General features: G+C 32.7%; 1 protein-coding gene and 1 pseudogene across 4 annotated transcripts; both read left to right on the forward strand.

Moving 5' to 3' along the window:
* Positions 1 to 184: 184 nt before the first annotated feature.
* Positions 185 to 4,475, forward strand: LOC147390555 (pre-mRNA-splicing factor SLU7-B-like). 3 transcript variants are annotated; one of them, XM_086458290.1, is made up of 5 exons: positions 185 to 340; positions 1,782 to 2,080; positions 2,863 to 2,922; positions 3,265 to 3,365; positions 4,207 to 4,475. In XM_086458290.1, exons 2-4 carry the CDS (start codon positions 1,877 to 1,879, stop codon positions 3,349 to 3,351), a joined length of 351 nt encoding a protein of 116 aa, XP_086314416.1. In that variant the 5' UTR covers positions 185 to 340; positions 1,782 to 1,876; the 3' UTR covers positions 3,352 to 3,365; positions 4,207 to 4,475. The 3 variants fall into 3 exon arrangements, with proteins under 3 accessions (XP_086314416.1, XP_086314414.1, XP_086314415.1); XM_086458289.1 differs by lacking the exon at positions 3,265 to 3,365 and adding an exon at positions 1,588 to 1,669 and having other exon boundaries at positions 240 to 340; XM_086458288.1 differs by lacking the exon at positions 3,265 to 3,365.
* A 4,676-nt stretch (positions 4,476 to 9,151) lies between these two features.
* LOC147390556 (aquaporin NIP1-1-like) lies at positions 9,152 to 14,166 on the forward strand (annotated as a pseudogene). Its single transcript, XR_015170318.1, has 6 exons — positions 9,152 to 9,376; positions 9,715 to 9,835; positions 10,916 to 11,019; positions 11,865 to 12,062; positions 13,161 to 13,222; positions 13,859 to 14,166. The product of XR_015170318.1 is annotated as an aquaporin NIP1-1-like (transcript).
* The last annotated feature ends 3,230 nt before the right edge of the window (positions 14,167 to 17,396 follow it).

Consider the following 17,396-nt stretch of genomic DNA (forward strand, 5'->3'; position numbering starts at 1 on the left):
TATCATATTTTCTCTTCCATTCTGCTGTTTGGATTGTTAAGTGGGGAGGGAAGAGATGAAAAATGGAGGGAAGGGAAGGGAAAAAACTCAAAATTTTGTTCTCTCTAAAAATGGAGAGACGAGGAGGGAAGAGAAGAGGGAAAATTTTTCATTCCAATTTTGCCCTTATCATTTTCAAAATTTCCAAAGAAACGTTTTATTGGCACACCAACCATTACTGCTTACATCCCAACTAAATAAAAATCAAATTTCTGAAACCTAGAGATGTAGAACGAAGGAAGCGAAGAAACCCTAGAGAGGTGGAACGACGGCGGCGACCTCGAGTAGGAGACGACCTGAGGTATTCTCTCTCTCTCTCTCTCTCATTCTTCTGATTTTTTTTCAAAAAACCAATAGTTTTGGAATTTAGTCATTTTAAGGTGATCTAGGTTTTCCCCAAATGGTAATCTTCTTCTTGATAAGGTGATCGGTGACAACAATTTTGCCCAAGACTACGACCCACATTAAGATAACAACTTTAGATGGAACCTCAATTTTCCAAATAAGTTTGGATTGAAAGGAGATATTGCCCCTAAATTGTATCTTTTGGTGGAATGATTTTACTAAGGAATTTAAGCGAGGATTCCATCTGTATGGTTGCCAGTCCCCTTCATCGATGGTCACCATCGTATCTTGGATAATCTCCAAAAGCCTCCACAAAATTTCCATTTCCCAATTGTTAAAATTCTATTTTGGTGTATATCACAAGAACCAAAGCCATTCTCTATGACATAACAATCCCTTGCACAATCACCATTTTCGTCTAAGATGGCACAATGGAAGGGAAGGAATTTTTCGAAATGGCACCATTCTTGAATTCTCCATAAATATTGGAGGTACCTCTTCAAAACACCCAAACTATAAGGACTAGGATGTCATGCTCCCATTCCCTCTTATAACCATTGTCCAAAGCACCTCACATTCTTCTCTAGACCCCCATAACCTTTTTCCTAAGAGAACAATGTTCATGTTATTGAACAATCTCAACCCCAAGACCCAATTGTTTTTAAGAATGGGCAAATATTTCCAACCCATAGGTGGATGTATGAACTATCCTCCTTGCCTTCCAAAAGAATTCCCTATCAACCTTTCAAATCTTTTGGAAAAACAGGCCAGCATGGAGAAAAGTGATACAAATTGGAAAGCTTAATAGGGGATCAGAGTTTACACCCACCTATGATGTGTGTAGTGCACAAACAAGAAGCACCCCAATATATTTGCTGGAAAAACCAGGCCTTTGTGCTACCAAAACTAGATGATTTTGATGAGTGTTTCTAGTTAGGCTCGAATTATTTCTGAATCAAAGTCGAGTTCTTCAATTATAGTGGAATTCTAGGCGTCATTCTATCTTGCTTTCATTTGGAACTTCTTCCTTATAATACAAAAATCGAAGGACTTTAAAGAACAAAGATCACGACAGTCTGTTTTATACACCAAAACACAAGCTAAGATTAACCCAAGGTATTGCATAGAAAACACAGTCTGTCTCAATATGGGTCCATATCTATAGTCTATATTTTACACATGGTGTGCATTCCTATCCTCCAGGTCCGTCCAAATGATAGGCTCTTAGTCACCGGTCCATCCAATTTATGTCAGATTTTATTTTCTGAATGAGAAGTTTTATCTAGTGAGTGCCTTGCCAAACTCAGACATTCTATCAATGTGTTCAATGCTCTCTTTTTTCGTAAAAACTTTATTAAATCTTGGTGCCTGATATTTGTTTATTTAATGTCCTTCAGGGAGATAATCAGTACAGAACAAGTGGTCAAGCCTTAGAGTTAAGCAGCTCAACACTCATTCTTGGGAAGCTTTTGAGAAAGGACAAGATATTCACATGCAGACAGCTCCCTCTCAAGCTGAATTGCTGTACAAGAATTATAAGGTTATCAAGGAGAATTTGAAGTCTAAAACAAAAGACACCATTATGGAGAAGTATGGCAATGCAGCAACAGAAGGAGAGATTCCAAGAGAGCTTCTTCTTGAGCAAAGTGAGAGAGAGGTTGAATATGACCATGCTGGTAGAATCATCAAGGGCCAGGTAAGATCTTATTTTTCCTCTCTTCCAATTGCACATACTTTTTATGTGTGTCATTATATCTCTGTCTCTTCCCTCATTTAATGTGGTAAGCATGGCTGTATAAAATAAACTCAATAGGTAGAACTAAGAAAGTTTGTGTGACTGCAACTTTAGTAGTGATACCCATTGAGGAAGCACTTGAGAAAAATAAATGGCTATGAAATACACTGAATTGGCCATTTTTGTTACCTTTTTCTTAGAATGGTTTTGTTACACATTAGGATGGAGAGATTGGGCCAGATTTTTTTTTTGTTGGCAAGTATATATTGAATTTAACATGTGCAGATGCTACAAGGAGACCTGCTCGAACCACAAAGGCCATTATTGGGTCGTGTAAAAACAATTTTCAAAAAAATATTGTCTTTTTCTATATATATATATATATATATATGTACATTTTAAACGTGTGTTTTACATTTAAAATAATAATAAAACCCTTTTTATGTAGGCCTATGGTTATTTTTTTAGCCTTTATGTTGTTTGTGATTTGGTTAAAAAATGCTGTTTAATGTGGGATTTTATGATAAATATCTTAGTGTTAAGATTTTCCTTAAATTTTTTCAATAGTATCTTATTTTGCTCTAAAGATATGTTGATGGTTAAACTTTTTTTAGTATCATAAATTGAGTACTTCACTATGACCATTACTAACTTTTTTTAGTATTATGAAATTCTTGTTGATGGATTCTGCCATTACTAACTTCACTATGACCAATTATTTATTGTTTCCTTTCTATTGTTAGTCTCAAAGGGAGAAGGTTCGTCTGTGTCATCAAGAAGTCCAACGGGAATGCCATCATAAGGTAAGCAATAAATATAATTTATTTGCTTTTACCACTGACAGTTACCCTTACATATTTAAGTTTTCTTTCAAGGAGGAGAAGGTCATGTGTTAATAAATGATTTGTTGGCTTTAGTTGTTTATTTCCAGCAAGTAATCAGCTGTAAATTGAGTACATGTTTTTTCTGAAAACAGATCCTTTTTGTTTTGTTTAAATTGATGTATCTTTAACTCTCTTTGGTTTTTTCTGAAATTGAAAAGAAAATGAACAGTGCAAATTAATTTTCAATAAAAGTGAGTATTTTTAATGGTATTACTGGAAATGGAACCATCCATTATGGAATTCCAAATGGTGTGGGAGCAGTTGCTGGGGAACATCCATATGGGGAGCATCCTTCTAGAACATTATTTGTGCGGAACATCAATGGTGATGTTGAGGACTCCAAACTGAGTGCCCTCTTTGAGGTAATTCACTTTAGAGGGATCTCATTTCAGTTGGGCTGACTTTTGGAATTTTTTGTTTATCATTCATTATCCTTGGTTGAAGTACTTTTAGTTCTACATGCATGTACAAGCATCATCATTACTGCCTTATCCATAGTATGTGGGAACAACAATTCAAATTTTGAGAACTATAGAATGGGAAGAATTTTGTTTTTGGTGTAACCAAAACATTAGGTATGAGGCTTTCTTGTGATTCTTCTCCGCTCTTTGTTTGTCAAATGACTCCATCACCATTGATGTTATTGCATACTTCTGGCCAGCTTTGTTACTGACTGAGGCATGAGTTCACTATTTTGCTAAAGTATGAAAGCTTAAACCCGACTCTATTAGAGATCATATACTTCCCAAATGTTTTTTTGTGGGAAATGGACTTGTGATTTTGTTTCTCTTTGCTTCCATTGGGGGTCAAGTTATTTATTTGTTACTCATTATATATTATATTTTTACTCGCAAATTCTTTTTCGGCTTGCAATTGAACGAAATTTGGATGCCAACATCTCACTATAGTAAAACCACCACCCAATTTTATTTAGAACATATTTTACTCAAATGCTTTTACAATGGATGCTGTATACATTTCAGATAATTCAATTTTAACCATAAACGTTATATTCCACCCCATAATGATCTTGTATAGTAAGATGATTTCATCTTGCTTGTGTGAACAGAGTGAATATCAATGAACACAACTTTTAGGTCCATGAAAAAAAGTTGGTCTTACTGCTATCTTATAATTTTTTCTTCTTTTAATTTGATTGATATGTGACTCATGATTATGGTTGTTTGCACATTATTTATGTAGGTGGAGAGGTTTGCATGCTTGTACACAGGCCAAGTTGCCAACTTAAGCTTATACTCGCCCAACAAATACTACAGACCAAGCGAAGACTTCATGCCCCATGAATTCGATATACTCGCCATCTAACTTAACGGAAATGGTGATTGATTGATTGATCTTTATAGTGAAAAATTTGGTGTCATGTAATAAATGTTTGTCAAATTGTTCTGGATCCATGTATCTTAACATGTCAATTGTGATTATAAATCAAGTTCTTCGCTTTGATTTCAGAATTTGAATTGATTTCGCTTGGAAAATTCGAATTAATAAATTTCACTTGATCTCATCATCTATCGAAATCACCCAAAATGATCATTGAACAGACATTGTTTTATGTTTCCCGGCAAGAATGTAAACCACGACACCAATTTGAGATCCAGGTGATAGAGGATCCGAGTGAATCTTCATAACTTCAAGCATCTTCCTTGCCTTTTTAAAGTAAACAAAATCAAAACACCTCTTCAAATGAGCCATCAAGAACATGACATCATTGTCTCCATTTAAGAAAAATCGAAGAGTACTAAGAAGAGGTTCGAAGAGGTAACCTAAGATAACATCAAACACTTCTCCAATTGATCCCACATCCTCAACCTCTCCCCATCTAAGAGATTTAACATTGACAATCCCACCCCCCTTCAATCCAACTACATTGGCATTTACGGTTGCATTGAATTGGAGGTTGTAGAGGACGTGCGGGAGATCAGTGAGAGTGACATTGGCATTGAGGATTGCTGCAGCAGCAATGCCATAGTCGACTTTTTATTGCTTTCTTCTCCTTAAGAGATACATTAGGGCTGGTTTGGTTCTTTAGTCAAAAAAACTCGAAAATTGGAAATGGGTGGATTTTATCAATGTCGACTTCACAACTTTTTATTTGAAAAAATGATGAACTTGACAGTAATTAAAAAAGCGTCAAGTTCGTCAGTAAATAAAAAGTTAACTCGTCAATAAACAGTAGTGAGTTCAACATTAAAAAATCCTTCTGCAAGGGTCCCTTAAGTAGTTTTTCCTAAATAAATAAAGTTGCTATTAATTTAAGTGCAATGATTATTTGTAAACTATGAAGGGTATAATAGTCATTTGGACTAAAAATAATTTCTTAGTATGATATTTGGTTGGAAGATGAATATTTATCATATTCTTTATAAATAAGTTTAGGTGTTTATATTTTGTATCATTACATAAATACAATTTTGTTCTTTAGACTATGAAGGGTATAATAGTCATTTAACAAGAATAATTTCTCTTCTCTTCTCTTATGAATCATAACCAAACAGGAGAAACTTGATTCTTTCTCTTCTCTTCTCTTTCAATCCAAACAGGGTGAAGAGAAACTAGTCTTCTCTTCCCTTCCCTTCTCTTCCCTTAATGAGTTTCTCTTCCCTCCCTTTCCCTCAATCCAAACACAGCCTTAGTTTCCTCCATTAATGACACGGAAGGTAAATCGTATATTCTACGTATTTAAGATAACCGAGTCAGATCGGATTGGCTAGTTTAAACCGGAATCGTAAACCGGTTCTTTGAAGTTTAAACCAGAGAACCGTTAAGCACTTAGCGGGCGCGCCAGAAAGGAAAAGGTAAGAGAATTTTTATTGCCACACCAACTCTTTTATGTAAGGGTGCTGTCATAGGCATCCCAATTATTACTTGAGGGAACCCACACCGTAGACAAATATTTTTGGCTTACGTGGGTTAAAAGTTTCGGCTTTCTCCTCTAGTTGCAAAATAATAGAGATTTGTATTTCACTATTCATCTCGTACAAATACCAATTGTGTCCCCATCATTTTACATAAACACCATTTTTGAATTCCCTTTTTCAATAAAAATATGTTTTAAATATAATTTTTGTCTCTTATTTATTTTCAATTATTATTCAAGACTTTAAATTATTTTATTAAATATTTATAAAAATATTTTAAAAATCAGATTTAATCAATTATTCGAACAAAATTGACGAAAAAAGTGTAATTGAAAATAAGTTTGATCATGAATATTCATTTTTTTTTTAAATTTTTTTAAAATTAATTTAAATGTATATATTTATATTTTCTACTAAACATAAGATGATCAGACCAAATTGAAATACGGTCGATTCAATCAATAGAAATCTAAACAAAATAAAATTAATTTTTAATTATTTTCATTAGTGGATTTTTTTTTTTTTTAATATTTAAATTGGGGTGTAACAAGTAAAGTTGGGTTGCCAATAACAAATTTTATATATTTAACTTGGGGTGTAATAAGTAAAGTTGGGTTGCCAATAGCAACGTTATTATTTTTTATTATGTGAATAGTGAATTAGAGATATGAATAGTAATTTAGAAGTTGGAATTCGTTCGGAGTAGAGCATCTTGCCTGTAATAAGAGAATATGCCAATACATTGACAAAAGGTAGAGATTTGCCTTGGAGTTTCTTTAAGACTTTTTGAAAATGGTTGATTCTCTATTTGACTTCTAACATTTTTCAAATGTCAGTGTTACACTTTCTTTACTTTTAAAAAGCTTTCTCCTTTCTTTGTTAAAATGATTTTAAAAAAATTTACTTATATGATTTTTTAAATTGGTCTATTTCTCCTTTCTAAGTAAAATGTTAGTTTCACCGTTTTTTTTTTCAAAAGCTCGCTTACTTCCCTTTTGAAAACATGCAATTTTCTCTTTTTGGTATGGTCAAAATTGGTACGGTTCCCCTTTGAAGTTCAAACAATCTTTCAGAAGTGTTTTATATCAATATTTCTTTACATTTAAAAAGAATTCTTATTTTCCAATTGAAAGCATTCGAGTTACTCCTGCTCAGACTTTCAGAAATGTTAGATTTACCCATTTGGGCTAATGTTCTTTTAGAAGAGTCGGTGTTACCTTTTTCTTATTTTTCCAAAACCTTGTTGTTTCCCTTATAAAAACATTCAATTGTCTCATTCTAAGATTTCTATCTAAGAAAAGTTCTACTTTGGAGTCACAACATATTTCAAAAGTTTCAATGTTACACATTATTTGCATTTTTTTAAAGCATTTGAGTTTTTCATATGAGGTTTGTGAAATGGTAAATTTTTTCCTTTGTAAAGTTTCAATGTTTTCTTAAGAAATTGTTGGGATTTTATTTCGAAGTCAATGTTGTGTTAGATTGGCCCCTGATAAGGGGCGGAGCCAGGATTTTCTTGTAGTAGAGGCAAACTATGGTTAGTTGTATAGTTGAAGAACTTCAAGACGAATGGTTTTAGAGAGCCATTCAGAGGTTTTTGGTTAGAAGTTAAAGAAAATGATATTTAGGTCATTTCCAATTAGTAGATGAGAAGGTCCAGTCAAAAAGCAACGTCATCAACAAAAAACTGAAGGTGGGGGGCGCGGGGGCAATGTTTTCTACAATTTACTTTGAACAATATTTCCTTACTAGCTCCGCCCCTACCCTTGATGCTTCACTTGAGGAAATGTTTTCTGCAATTGACTTTGAACAAGATTATTTCCTCCCAATTGAAGCCATTGCATTTGCACATCAGTTCTGTTGTGCTTTCTTTAGCTGGTTTGAGTTACAAAAGTTTTACCCCAAATGCCAAGGCAGGTTTATCAAAGATCACATTTACATAAGTGCATGGGAAGGTGTTGGCTAGCCAACTTGGTAATGTTTACGAATATTAGTACATCTTATTATTATTATTTAGAAGGATAGTTTATATAGCCACTCCAACCTTGTAACACACTGACAGTGAAATTAAGTTGTGTGGAGTGTGAAGTAGTTACCTTCAATTTTTTTTCTACTTCTTTTTCTGAAACAACTCTCCAGTTTTGATTTCTACTCAGGTAAGAAAATTTCTTTGAACTCTAAAGAGGCTAGTTATGAGAGACCAAAGAAAAAAAAATTAAGGTAGATATGTCGGATTATCGTCACAGGTTCACCGCTTCTCCCTTTTTTGTCATTTTCCAACCTATTTACTGATATGGTGGTATGCTTCTGATTCTAACCTACACCTATTCCTAAACTCTAACTATTATAATACATCCATCTTGAGGAACAAAATTTGAAAATTTTGTATGTTTGGCTCCTTTTTAATGGATGGGTACGTGCTTAATCTAAGAAAACAAGGGTTTCATCCATTCATCTTTAAATTCTTATTCCAAAGATTTTGGGTTGGCTATATGAATCATATTTGCTTCTATTCCATTTTGTTTAAGGTCACATCTTCTATTAGTGAAAGAATATTAATATCTGCTTCATGGGTGGGTTCGTGCTTAAACTATGAAAACGAGGGTTTCAGTCATTCATCTTTAAAGTCTTATTCCAAATATATGGGGTCGGCTAGACGAATTATATTGACTTCTATTGCATTTTGTTCAGGATCACATCTTCTATTAGTGAAATAGTGTTCACATCTGCTTTGGGTCATATTGATTACAACGTAGTTGCTATCTATGTATTAATTCAAGTCTGAAATTTATTATGTACAAAACGACTTGATTCAAATTCTTATCAACTCTTTTCAATTCTATGACAAATTAGTAATTTTATTCCCAATAAGTTAAGAAATAGGATTATCAAATAAGCAAAACATCAGATTTAAATAAAAATAATTCTTGGAATAAAAAGATGGTAAATCTCTCTCTCTCTCTCTCTCTCTCTCTCTTATTTATTATCAATGTTTCTAACTTAATGAAACCAAAATAATTTTCTATATTTTCGGTAGCTTTGAATGTTTTCTTTTCTCAAACAAAGACTTTCACACTTTTCAACCATATTTACTCAAACGCTTATCATGAATCCAGATAAGAAAAATCTAAATAAAATGAAAATATCAAATCAAAATTTCTCTCTCCTTCTGACCCACTTTTCTTCCTCTTCTTGATTTATGGTACCTTAGGTCTCAATATAATGTACTTGTTCTATGCTTTTGTTCACTTCCTCAATAGGACTTGAGACTTAAGATTCCTCTCTTCTCTCTTTTCTTTGTGTTTCATTTCCTTTTTTCTTTGATGGCTGAAATCTCTGGTGCTAATGGAAACCATACAAAGTCCATGGAAGACGGAGTTTTTGTTAATTTAAATGGTAGTGAGGAAGTTCATAAGGAAGAGAATCAGAATTCCCACGCATCGAATACCCATGAAGGATTTGGCTTTTGTTTCTCTTTGCCTTTCTTGCAAAAGGTAATATTCCTCATTTTTTGGTATTTGAAGTCACAAATATATATATTTTTTTCTAATTCACAATATTTAGACATCCCTCCAAATATTTCTACTTCTGTCACATCAACAACAACATCATCATCTTCTATCCCTTATATATACCAATAGTGGGGTGGGACTATCAAACTTGTTCCACTCTATCTCAAACATATTTTCATCAATAAAGGCACAAGTCTTCATATATTTTCTTATTAGCAACGTTCACCTAAACATCAATTATGGAATGAAAGATTAGTATTTGTTATTGTATTAAAATTAGAAGACAATAAAATAAAATGGATTTATTAAATTGGATACAGTTGATAGCAGAAGTGGTAGGGACATATTTTATAATATTCGCAAGGTGTGCGTCGGTTGTGGTGAATCTTAGCAAAGACAAAGTGGTGACATTCCCCAGGATTTCCATAGTGTGGGGTAAGGGTGTCAATGGATAGCCGAAATTCGAATCCGAATTCGAATTCGAATTCGAAATTTCGGATATTATTCGAAAATTTCGGATATCGGATTCGGATTCGAATGTTATTTTAAAATTCGAATCAATTTCGGATACGAATTCGGATATCGCAATATCCGAATTCGATAATATCCGCTCCGATATATATATGTATTCTGTATTCATGTTTTACAACAAAACATTTATATATATATACATATCCTGTATATTCGTGTTTTACAACAAAATTTTAATTTTTTTTTATCTTCCCTCACCGACTCACCCTCAACCACACGAACCAGTCGAAACCCTCCTCAACCACACGAACCATTCGAAGTAAACGGAACGAGGGTGGGGTTTCGACCGTGCGGGGTTGCGACTCCTTCTCCGGCCGGCGAGTATGCAGGTACGTACTCTCTCTCTCTCTCTCTCTCTCTCTCTCTCTCTCTCTCAATAAAACCCATTTTTTCGACGGTACGAACTTCATAACCGTCGTCTTCTCCGGCCGAAGAGCATCAACGATGCTCTCTCTCTCTCTCTCTCACGTAGAATAAATCCCCATTTTTTTTATTCAAATTCGAATGGAGTTGAAAAAAATAAGAAAATCAATTTTTTTTTTTTTACAGATTCGAATAGGTGGAATTTCACTCACACACAGAGTAAAATCTCATCGTCTTCAGCCCTCATCCCTCATCGTTTTCCACCATCTCAACCCCTCACTGTCGGAATCTTTCTCAACGGCTCACCTTCGGCATCGGCGTCCATTGACAGGTGAATCGTTCGAAATCTCTCTCTCAAAACCCATTTGATTTTCTTTGGTTTTTTTTTTTTTTTCGGATAAATTTCGGATATTTTCGGATAGTTTTCGAATTATAGATTTCGTATTCGAATCGGATAATATCGGATATCCGATAATTTATTCGGATACGAATTCGAATATACGTTAGTGATATCCGATCGGATTCGAATTCGAATTCGGATAGTACTAAAAATTTTCGGATTCGAATTCGGATATAACACTATCCGATCGGATATCTATCCGTTGACAGCCCTAGTGTGGGGACTAGTGGTGATGGCCATGGTATACTCCGTCGGTCACATTTCTGGTGCTCACTTCAATCTTGCTGTCACCATTGCCTTTGCCACTTGTTGAAGATTTTCGTGGAAACAGGTATGATGATTTAAATTCATTTCTTCAAAAATGAAAAGGGTTTATATTGGACAACGTAATTAACATCTCCCAATTAATCGCAATTTTTCATTCACTGATTAATTATTGATACTAATCTTGCTTGTCTAGCCAAAATAAAAAAATAAAATAAAATTGGGAGGCAATGGGCAATAAGTAGATTGAGAGAAAAAAAGGGGAGATACATAGGGTTGATTACAATGGTAGGCTTTCTATGTTTTAAAATCCAAATCGATGGAACCGATGGTCAAACCATTTTTGTGTGAATTTTGTGATATAATTGATTTGGATCAAGAATAATTGAGATATTTGAACGAACTGTTGATTATCATCGAATCTATTAAATTCTCTGTTTGTGAAAATTTTAAAATATAGTATTTTGAAGTATTTATTTTTCAATGTAAGATTTTTTTTGAAAGACTATAATTTCTATCTGAAAAGATTATTTTGATAATCAAACCTACATTATGTACCATTAACTTTTATAAATTTGATTTGAAATACAACATAGGGAAAATATTTCAAGATAAACTTTATGATAAATATAATTAGTATGAGTTTCATATAGGGGATTCTTTAATATTCAAACCTTAATAGTAGGAGTAATGTTATTCCTTATGAAAATAAAAGATTATATGGATCCAAGGTTGACAGTTCCACAGATAAATTAATTAAATATATTTAAAGAATTTAATAAATGAAAATCTGTTGGACCAAACTTTACATGCCTTAAAATATATAAATTGTGACTAATTTTTCACTCAAATATTCTTCTTCTTCTTAATACCTCTTATTTACTTATTTATTTCAATTTTGTTGCATAAAAGGTGCCGGCGTATATATCAGCTCAAGTTCTTGGATCGACGTTGGCAAGTGGAACCCTAAGATTATTATTTGGTGGAAAGCACGAGCACTTCCCAGGAACAATACCGACTGGTTCGGACATACAATCTCTGGTGCTTGAGTTCATCATCTCCTTCTATCTCATGTTCGTTATCTCGGGTGTCGCCACTGATAATTGTGCAGTTAGTTCTTCTATACCACTTAATATACTTATGTACAATTTCACAATTTTTTGAAAAACCAAATCGATGATTGAACCGAAAATTTGTCAAATTGGTCAGACCATTGTGATCATTGGTTCAACTTAGTTGAATCAATTTAATTTACATTTTTATTATCAAAACTTGAGGGTTCACTAACCAAATTGATTTTTATTACAAAATAGGATAAAATTAATATGGTAGGACCATTAGTGTGGTCCAATTTTAAAAACACTGCATTTCAAAGTAATTTTAACATACATATTGACTGTGGTCTTCCTTGAGAGACTAATGAAAATCATCTAAATACCCCCATCTTCAACCTCTTCCCAAAAATCCTTGATTGTTTCTCCAAAAACTCATCATTTTCGATCTCTTCATCCGAGATATTGAGGAAGAGGTCACTCCTTTAAATCAATGATCGTCCATATGATTGAGGAAATTATCTTTATGAGAAAGTGTGATTTGCAAGACTATAATTTTGTACGTTCACGGGAAAATCTTTTTCTGTGAGAAAAAATTTCCTCCTATTGATGGGATAATATTTTCTAACTCAATCTGATGTTCCCATCTTTTTCTGTTGTTCTCTCATGAGTCATGGCTATCCCAACTTCAAAACTATACACCAATTCTCTTTTTAACATTTTCTCAGAAAATATTTTCTATGATCAGTTTACTTCTCAGAATGAATCATCCAATCCCAAGAAAAATAATTTTTTAAAGCTAAATCACATACATCAAGAGTTGAAGACCATATTTTTTTTTTAAACAATATTTTTTTAGGGGAAAAAAAAAATAGCAAGGTCGGCCTGATAATAAAAAAAAACCATTCTCAAAGTGGAAGACTAAATTTTGGGGAAAAAAAGAGAGAAAAGTAATATAGGTTTTTGGAAATTAAGAGGGTGAAAACAAAGATGGAATCAAACTTGCATCATCAGTTTGGAAGTCTTCGGTCTACCTCAAATATATTTCCCAAGAAACAAACCCAAGGGGTATTTCAAAATATCCAACCGAGAGAAGTTAAAGTAATGGAGAGCTTAAGGAGGCTAACATTATCATAATTATTTTAAATTATTGCAGATTGGAGAGCTTGCGGGTCTCGCTGTGGGTGCAACTGTCCTACTAAATGTGCTTTTCGCCGGGTATTTATTTATTTCAATAAAATAGTTCACATTATTATAGATTCATGTTCAACTCAATCTTGACTTATTTTTATCAAAAAAAAAAACTCAATCTAGACGTATATGCCTTCATTTCTTAATTTTTAAGTCAGACTAGCCTTACTAATTTAATAAGATTTCAATTTGATTGGATTGATTTACATTTATTAATAATTTTAAAATTATGTGTGATTTATTTGCTCTCTCTCTCTCTCTCATACAAATTTAAGAAGAAATAAATTTTTTCTGGGACTTTTTTTTATAAAAGAATGCTCTGGGGTGGCATATTATATTAATTTCATTTGTCAGCATGTTTCAATGAAGAGTTGGTGTATAATTTTTCTAAAAGATTATAGCTTAAGAAATTGTTTAGTGTTAAATTTGCCATAAATCTTATATTGGAAGTTTTGTATTTTAAAATGCCTTAATTCTATTCGAATCAAACTGGCTTTAAAGTCAAATTAAATCTAGTTGAATCGAAACCAACTCAGTCCAATTTCATTTACATCACAATTGGACCAATCACTAACACAATGAATGGATGAGATTTAATGCATTTAGCATTATTTGTTCAAAGAGTTATAAATATATAAGGTGGTTTTTATATGATCGTGACAGGCCCATTTCGGGTGCATCAATGAACCCAGCTCGGAGTTTGGGTCCAGCAATTGTATCGAACCGCTACGATGGAATATGGGTTTATATAGTGGGGCCCATCTGTGGGGCCATATCAGGTGCATGGGTCCACAATATCATTCGTTTCACAGACAAGCGAGTGCGTGAGATCATTAAGACTGGCTCTTTCCTCAAGAGCTTAGGAAGGGAAGCCTCCAATTAATAGTGTTCCATTTCATTTGTTTTTCAATTTTTTTTAAGGGGGCAGGGTAAAGTCTTCTTCTTTTTCTGTCCTAATATGTAATTTTAAAAGTAGGAGACTTATTTATTTAATTTTAAATAATAAACTAGTTTTTTTGTTTTTTGTTTTTTACTGGTCTTCAAGTTTTTTTTTTCAAGAGAGATTCTATTGCCACACCAACTTTTGCTTACACTATCCCAATTCATGTGTAAATTACCAAAGAATTAGCACACAAATTGGGGTGGTGTTACAAAAGTTGTTGTGGCAATAGAAGCTCTCTGCTTTAATCGCCTACTCTTCAGTTAGAGGGACCATGAGATTATAATTTTACTTATCTTTATGAAAATAATCCTAACAAATATTAAGTTGAGATGGAAAGATGGGGCATTTATGAGATTCCAAAATTTTGATTGCAAATTACTTCTACCCCACCTTCTCTCATTATAAAATATTGAGTAAAATATTTTGAAAATTACATAATAAAAAAGGATATTTTTATAATTTTAAAAACTAATGAATGTGATTATAAGGATGTGGTTTGCAATTTTTTTTGGTTTTTAATCAAAATGACGCTACTTATAAAATTTAAACAAAGGTGAGGGCGTTTGTGAGATCCAAATTTTGGTGTCTAACCACTTCTACTCCACCTTCTCTCATTATAATAGTCACTATGTTTTTTAAAGGAATTAATATAGAATTTGCTATTTCAATATTTTTACCGGAAAAGTGATAATGGTTTGGCAGGTGCACTTTATTTTGGAAAAATTACCTAATACCCCTAAATTGAAGTTTTCCTAATAAATACCCCAATTTTTTGGACATTAACTTAATAATACGGCTAGTAAAGTTTTATCAATTAAATGCCCATTGACCTTAAAAAAACTTAGATATATATTCATGATACCCATATATATTTTTGTCTAGATTGGAAGAAAAGTTGATCAACAACCACAGGTGTGTGTGTGTGTGTGTATGTTAATGAGGTGCTCTATCTAAATAAGCTATAATCATTGTGCTTGTTCCATAAATATTGTAATATATATGTAGATAATTTCTTACCAGATAATAATTTAATGATTAGTCCTGGTAGCCTTGATTTCTTTTTCTTTTTCGGCTCAAGATTCATATTGGTCAGAAGTAAGATTTCATCTATAATGCATCGTGTGATTTAGTCACATTTCGAGTTTTTTGAATGATAAATGAGCTACTTAATACAATGGTTAGAGTATTGCTTTGTATATGTCGGGAATTATTAGTTTAAAATACTTTAGATTCAATATAAGCTTACTTGTACATGATTGTCAGGTGTTGGATTTGGGGAATATTTATAGAATGAGGAGGGTTCATTTAGTGGAAGGTAATGGATTAAAAATTAGGCAAAGTGGAGAATAATGGGGAAAATTAGGTATGACTTGGGCCAATAGACTTTGAAAGTTTGGTAAGACTTGAGTTAAATGGTTTAGAAGTAGACTTGGGCGTAAGGATCCATTCTAGATAAAGCCCAAGGATTTATAAACTGATTTAAAGAAGCCCAAAGGTCTAAATTTGGGTTGCATAAGGCTCTTTCACTTCGGTCTTCTCACTTTGACCATAGATTTTCACCCGTAAAATCCATGAATTCCTTCTGTCTTTTCGTAACATCCCTTCTTGTTCCAATTGCAGCTCTGACAACATTAATGTACATCATCAAATATATCATAAAATCAAGAATTTAACAATATTTACAATAAATATGCACGTAATGATGTTTATACATTAATCGATGTAATTCTTGGGATTTAATTGAGAAAATTTTCAAATACATGATTATTTAAAGCCTCAAAAGATACAATTTTCAACTCTGGTCACACCTTCAAACCAAAGTTTTTCTAGTCCCGAACAAAACAAAGGCCCTGCTTGGTAAGTCGTAAAATGCAAAATTTTGTATTTACAATATTATGCAATTAACGATTTTACAACTATTTGTGGGTCGAGTGCTTGGTAATATTTCCAGAAAATGCTTATAAAGTTTTGCGAGTGCTTGGTTAACCAAAAAAATGCAAAAATTTAGAAGAAAAAAAAAACCATAGTTTTAGAACCAACCAATATTATATATACAAGCACAAGAATTGAATAATTTGCTCGCTGAGAGAAAATTTTGGGAGAAAATATGTGAGCAGTTTAAGTGCTTTATTTTTTTTAATACACATGGCTTCGTGCCATTGGTTCATCAGCTTAGCACACAGCAAATCTATTTTCTTGAGAAGGAATCCTGATTCCTAATCACCTTGTAATAGCCAACTTAATCCTTATCCAGATAAGGTAACTAGGTAACTAGTCAGAGGGACAAAAATCCTTTTATATTGTGATTATTTCCCTAACTATATATATTAAATCCTAATAATCCACATGGCACGAATGAGGATGATTTTATCCCTCCACAAATACCATGCTTTCCAATGAACTCATAGCTCACTTGAATTTTTGGGTCCTACAGTTGTGGGATATGAATTTACAAAAAAATCAAACAGTAGAAAATGATTTTCCAAAGATGATTACAACTAAATTTACAAAAAAAACTCAAACAGTAGAAAATGGTTTTCCAAAGATGATTAAACAACTAAATTTACAAAAAAAACTTAAACAGTAGAAAAATGATTTCAAAACTTGGTTTGACATTTCATTTCAGACAAGACAATCCATTAAACTCAATTTATGTTAATTTTTTTTTATGGGTGGTTTACATTAATTGATTTACATATATTTAAAATAAAATGATTATAATTTTGCAATAAAAAACATAAATTATGAAATGTTTAGTCATAAAATCATATGCTTATTTACATAATAAATATTTATTATCTAAAAAAAAATTATTTAAATCAAAATTTAAGAAATCCCAGTTGACTCGGTTGAGATTTTCAAAATATTGTACGAGATATCTTGTTTATCTCAGGAGACGATGTGAATGTTGAGACACCGTGCAAATCCGTATTGTCATTTAACAAGACCGAGATGACTCAGGTGAGTCATCTTAGTCTCGGTCAAGATTAAAACCATGGCTAAAAGTGATTTTTCATGTAATGTTCTATGTATAATTGAACACAAGTAAAAGGTTAGTTTAGAAATAATTTATTTGAAAATCTGAAATATTGGGTACCAGTGTGCAATTGATAGTAGTCCCTCACCCAAGATCTTTGGTTAGCAATTCAAACAAAAATTCAATTTATGAAAAATTCGAGTTCTACTTGATTTTGGATAACAAAAATCTGGTATAAAATTCGACCAATAATTCAATAAATGAAAAATATGCGGTATATG

Source organism: Akebia trifoliata, chromosome 11 (assembly GCF_017979445.1).
Source record: "Akebia trifoliata isolate Shusen 1 chromosome 11, ASM1797944v1, whole genome shotgun sequence".
Classification (NCBI taxonomy): Eukaryota; Viridiplantae; Streptophyta; class Magnoliopsida; order Ranunculales; family Lardizabalaceae; genus Akebia; species Akebia trifoliata.

Excerpts from the sequence above, each read along its gene's own strand:
- LOC147390555 (XM_086458288.1), top strand. The coding sequence starts at position 1,877 with ATGCAGACAGCTCCCTCTCAAGCTGAATTGCTGTACAAGAATTATAAG. Across the intron at positions 2,081-2,862 it reads GTAGAATCATCAAGGGCCAG|TCTCAAAGGGAGAAGGTTCG; the intron begins GTAAGATCTTAT and ends TTCTATTGTTAG. Across the intron at positions 2,923-4,206 it reads AACGGGAATGCCATCATAAG|GTGGAGAGGTTTGCATGCTT; the intron begins GTAAGCAATAAA and ends TTATTTATGTAG.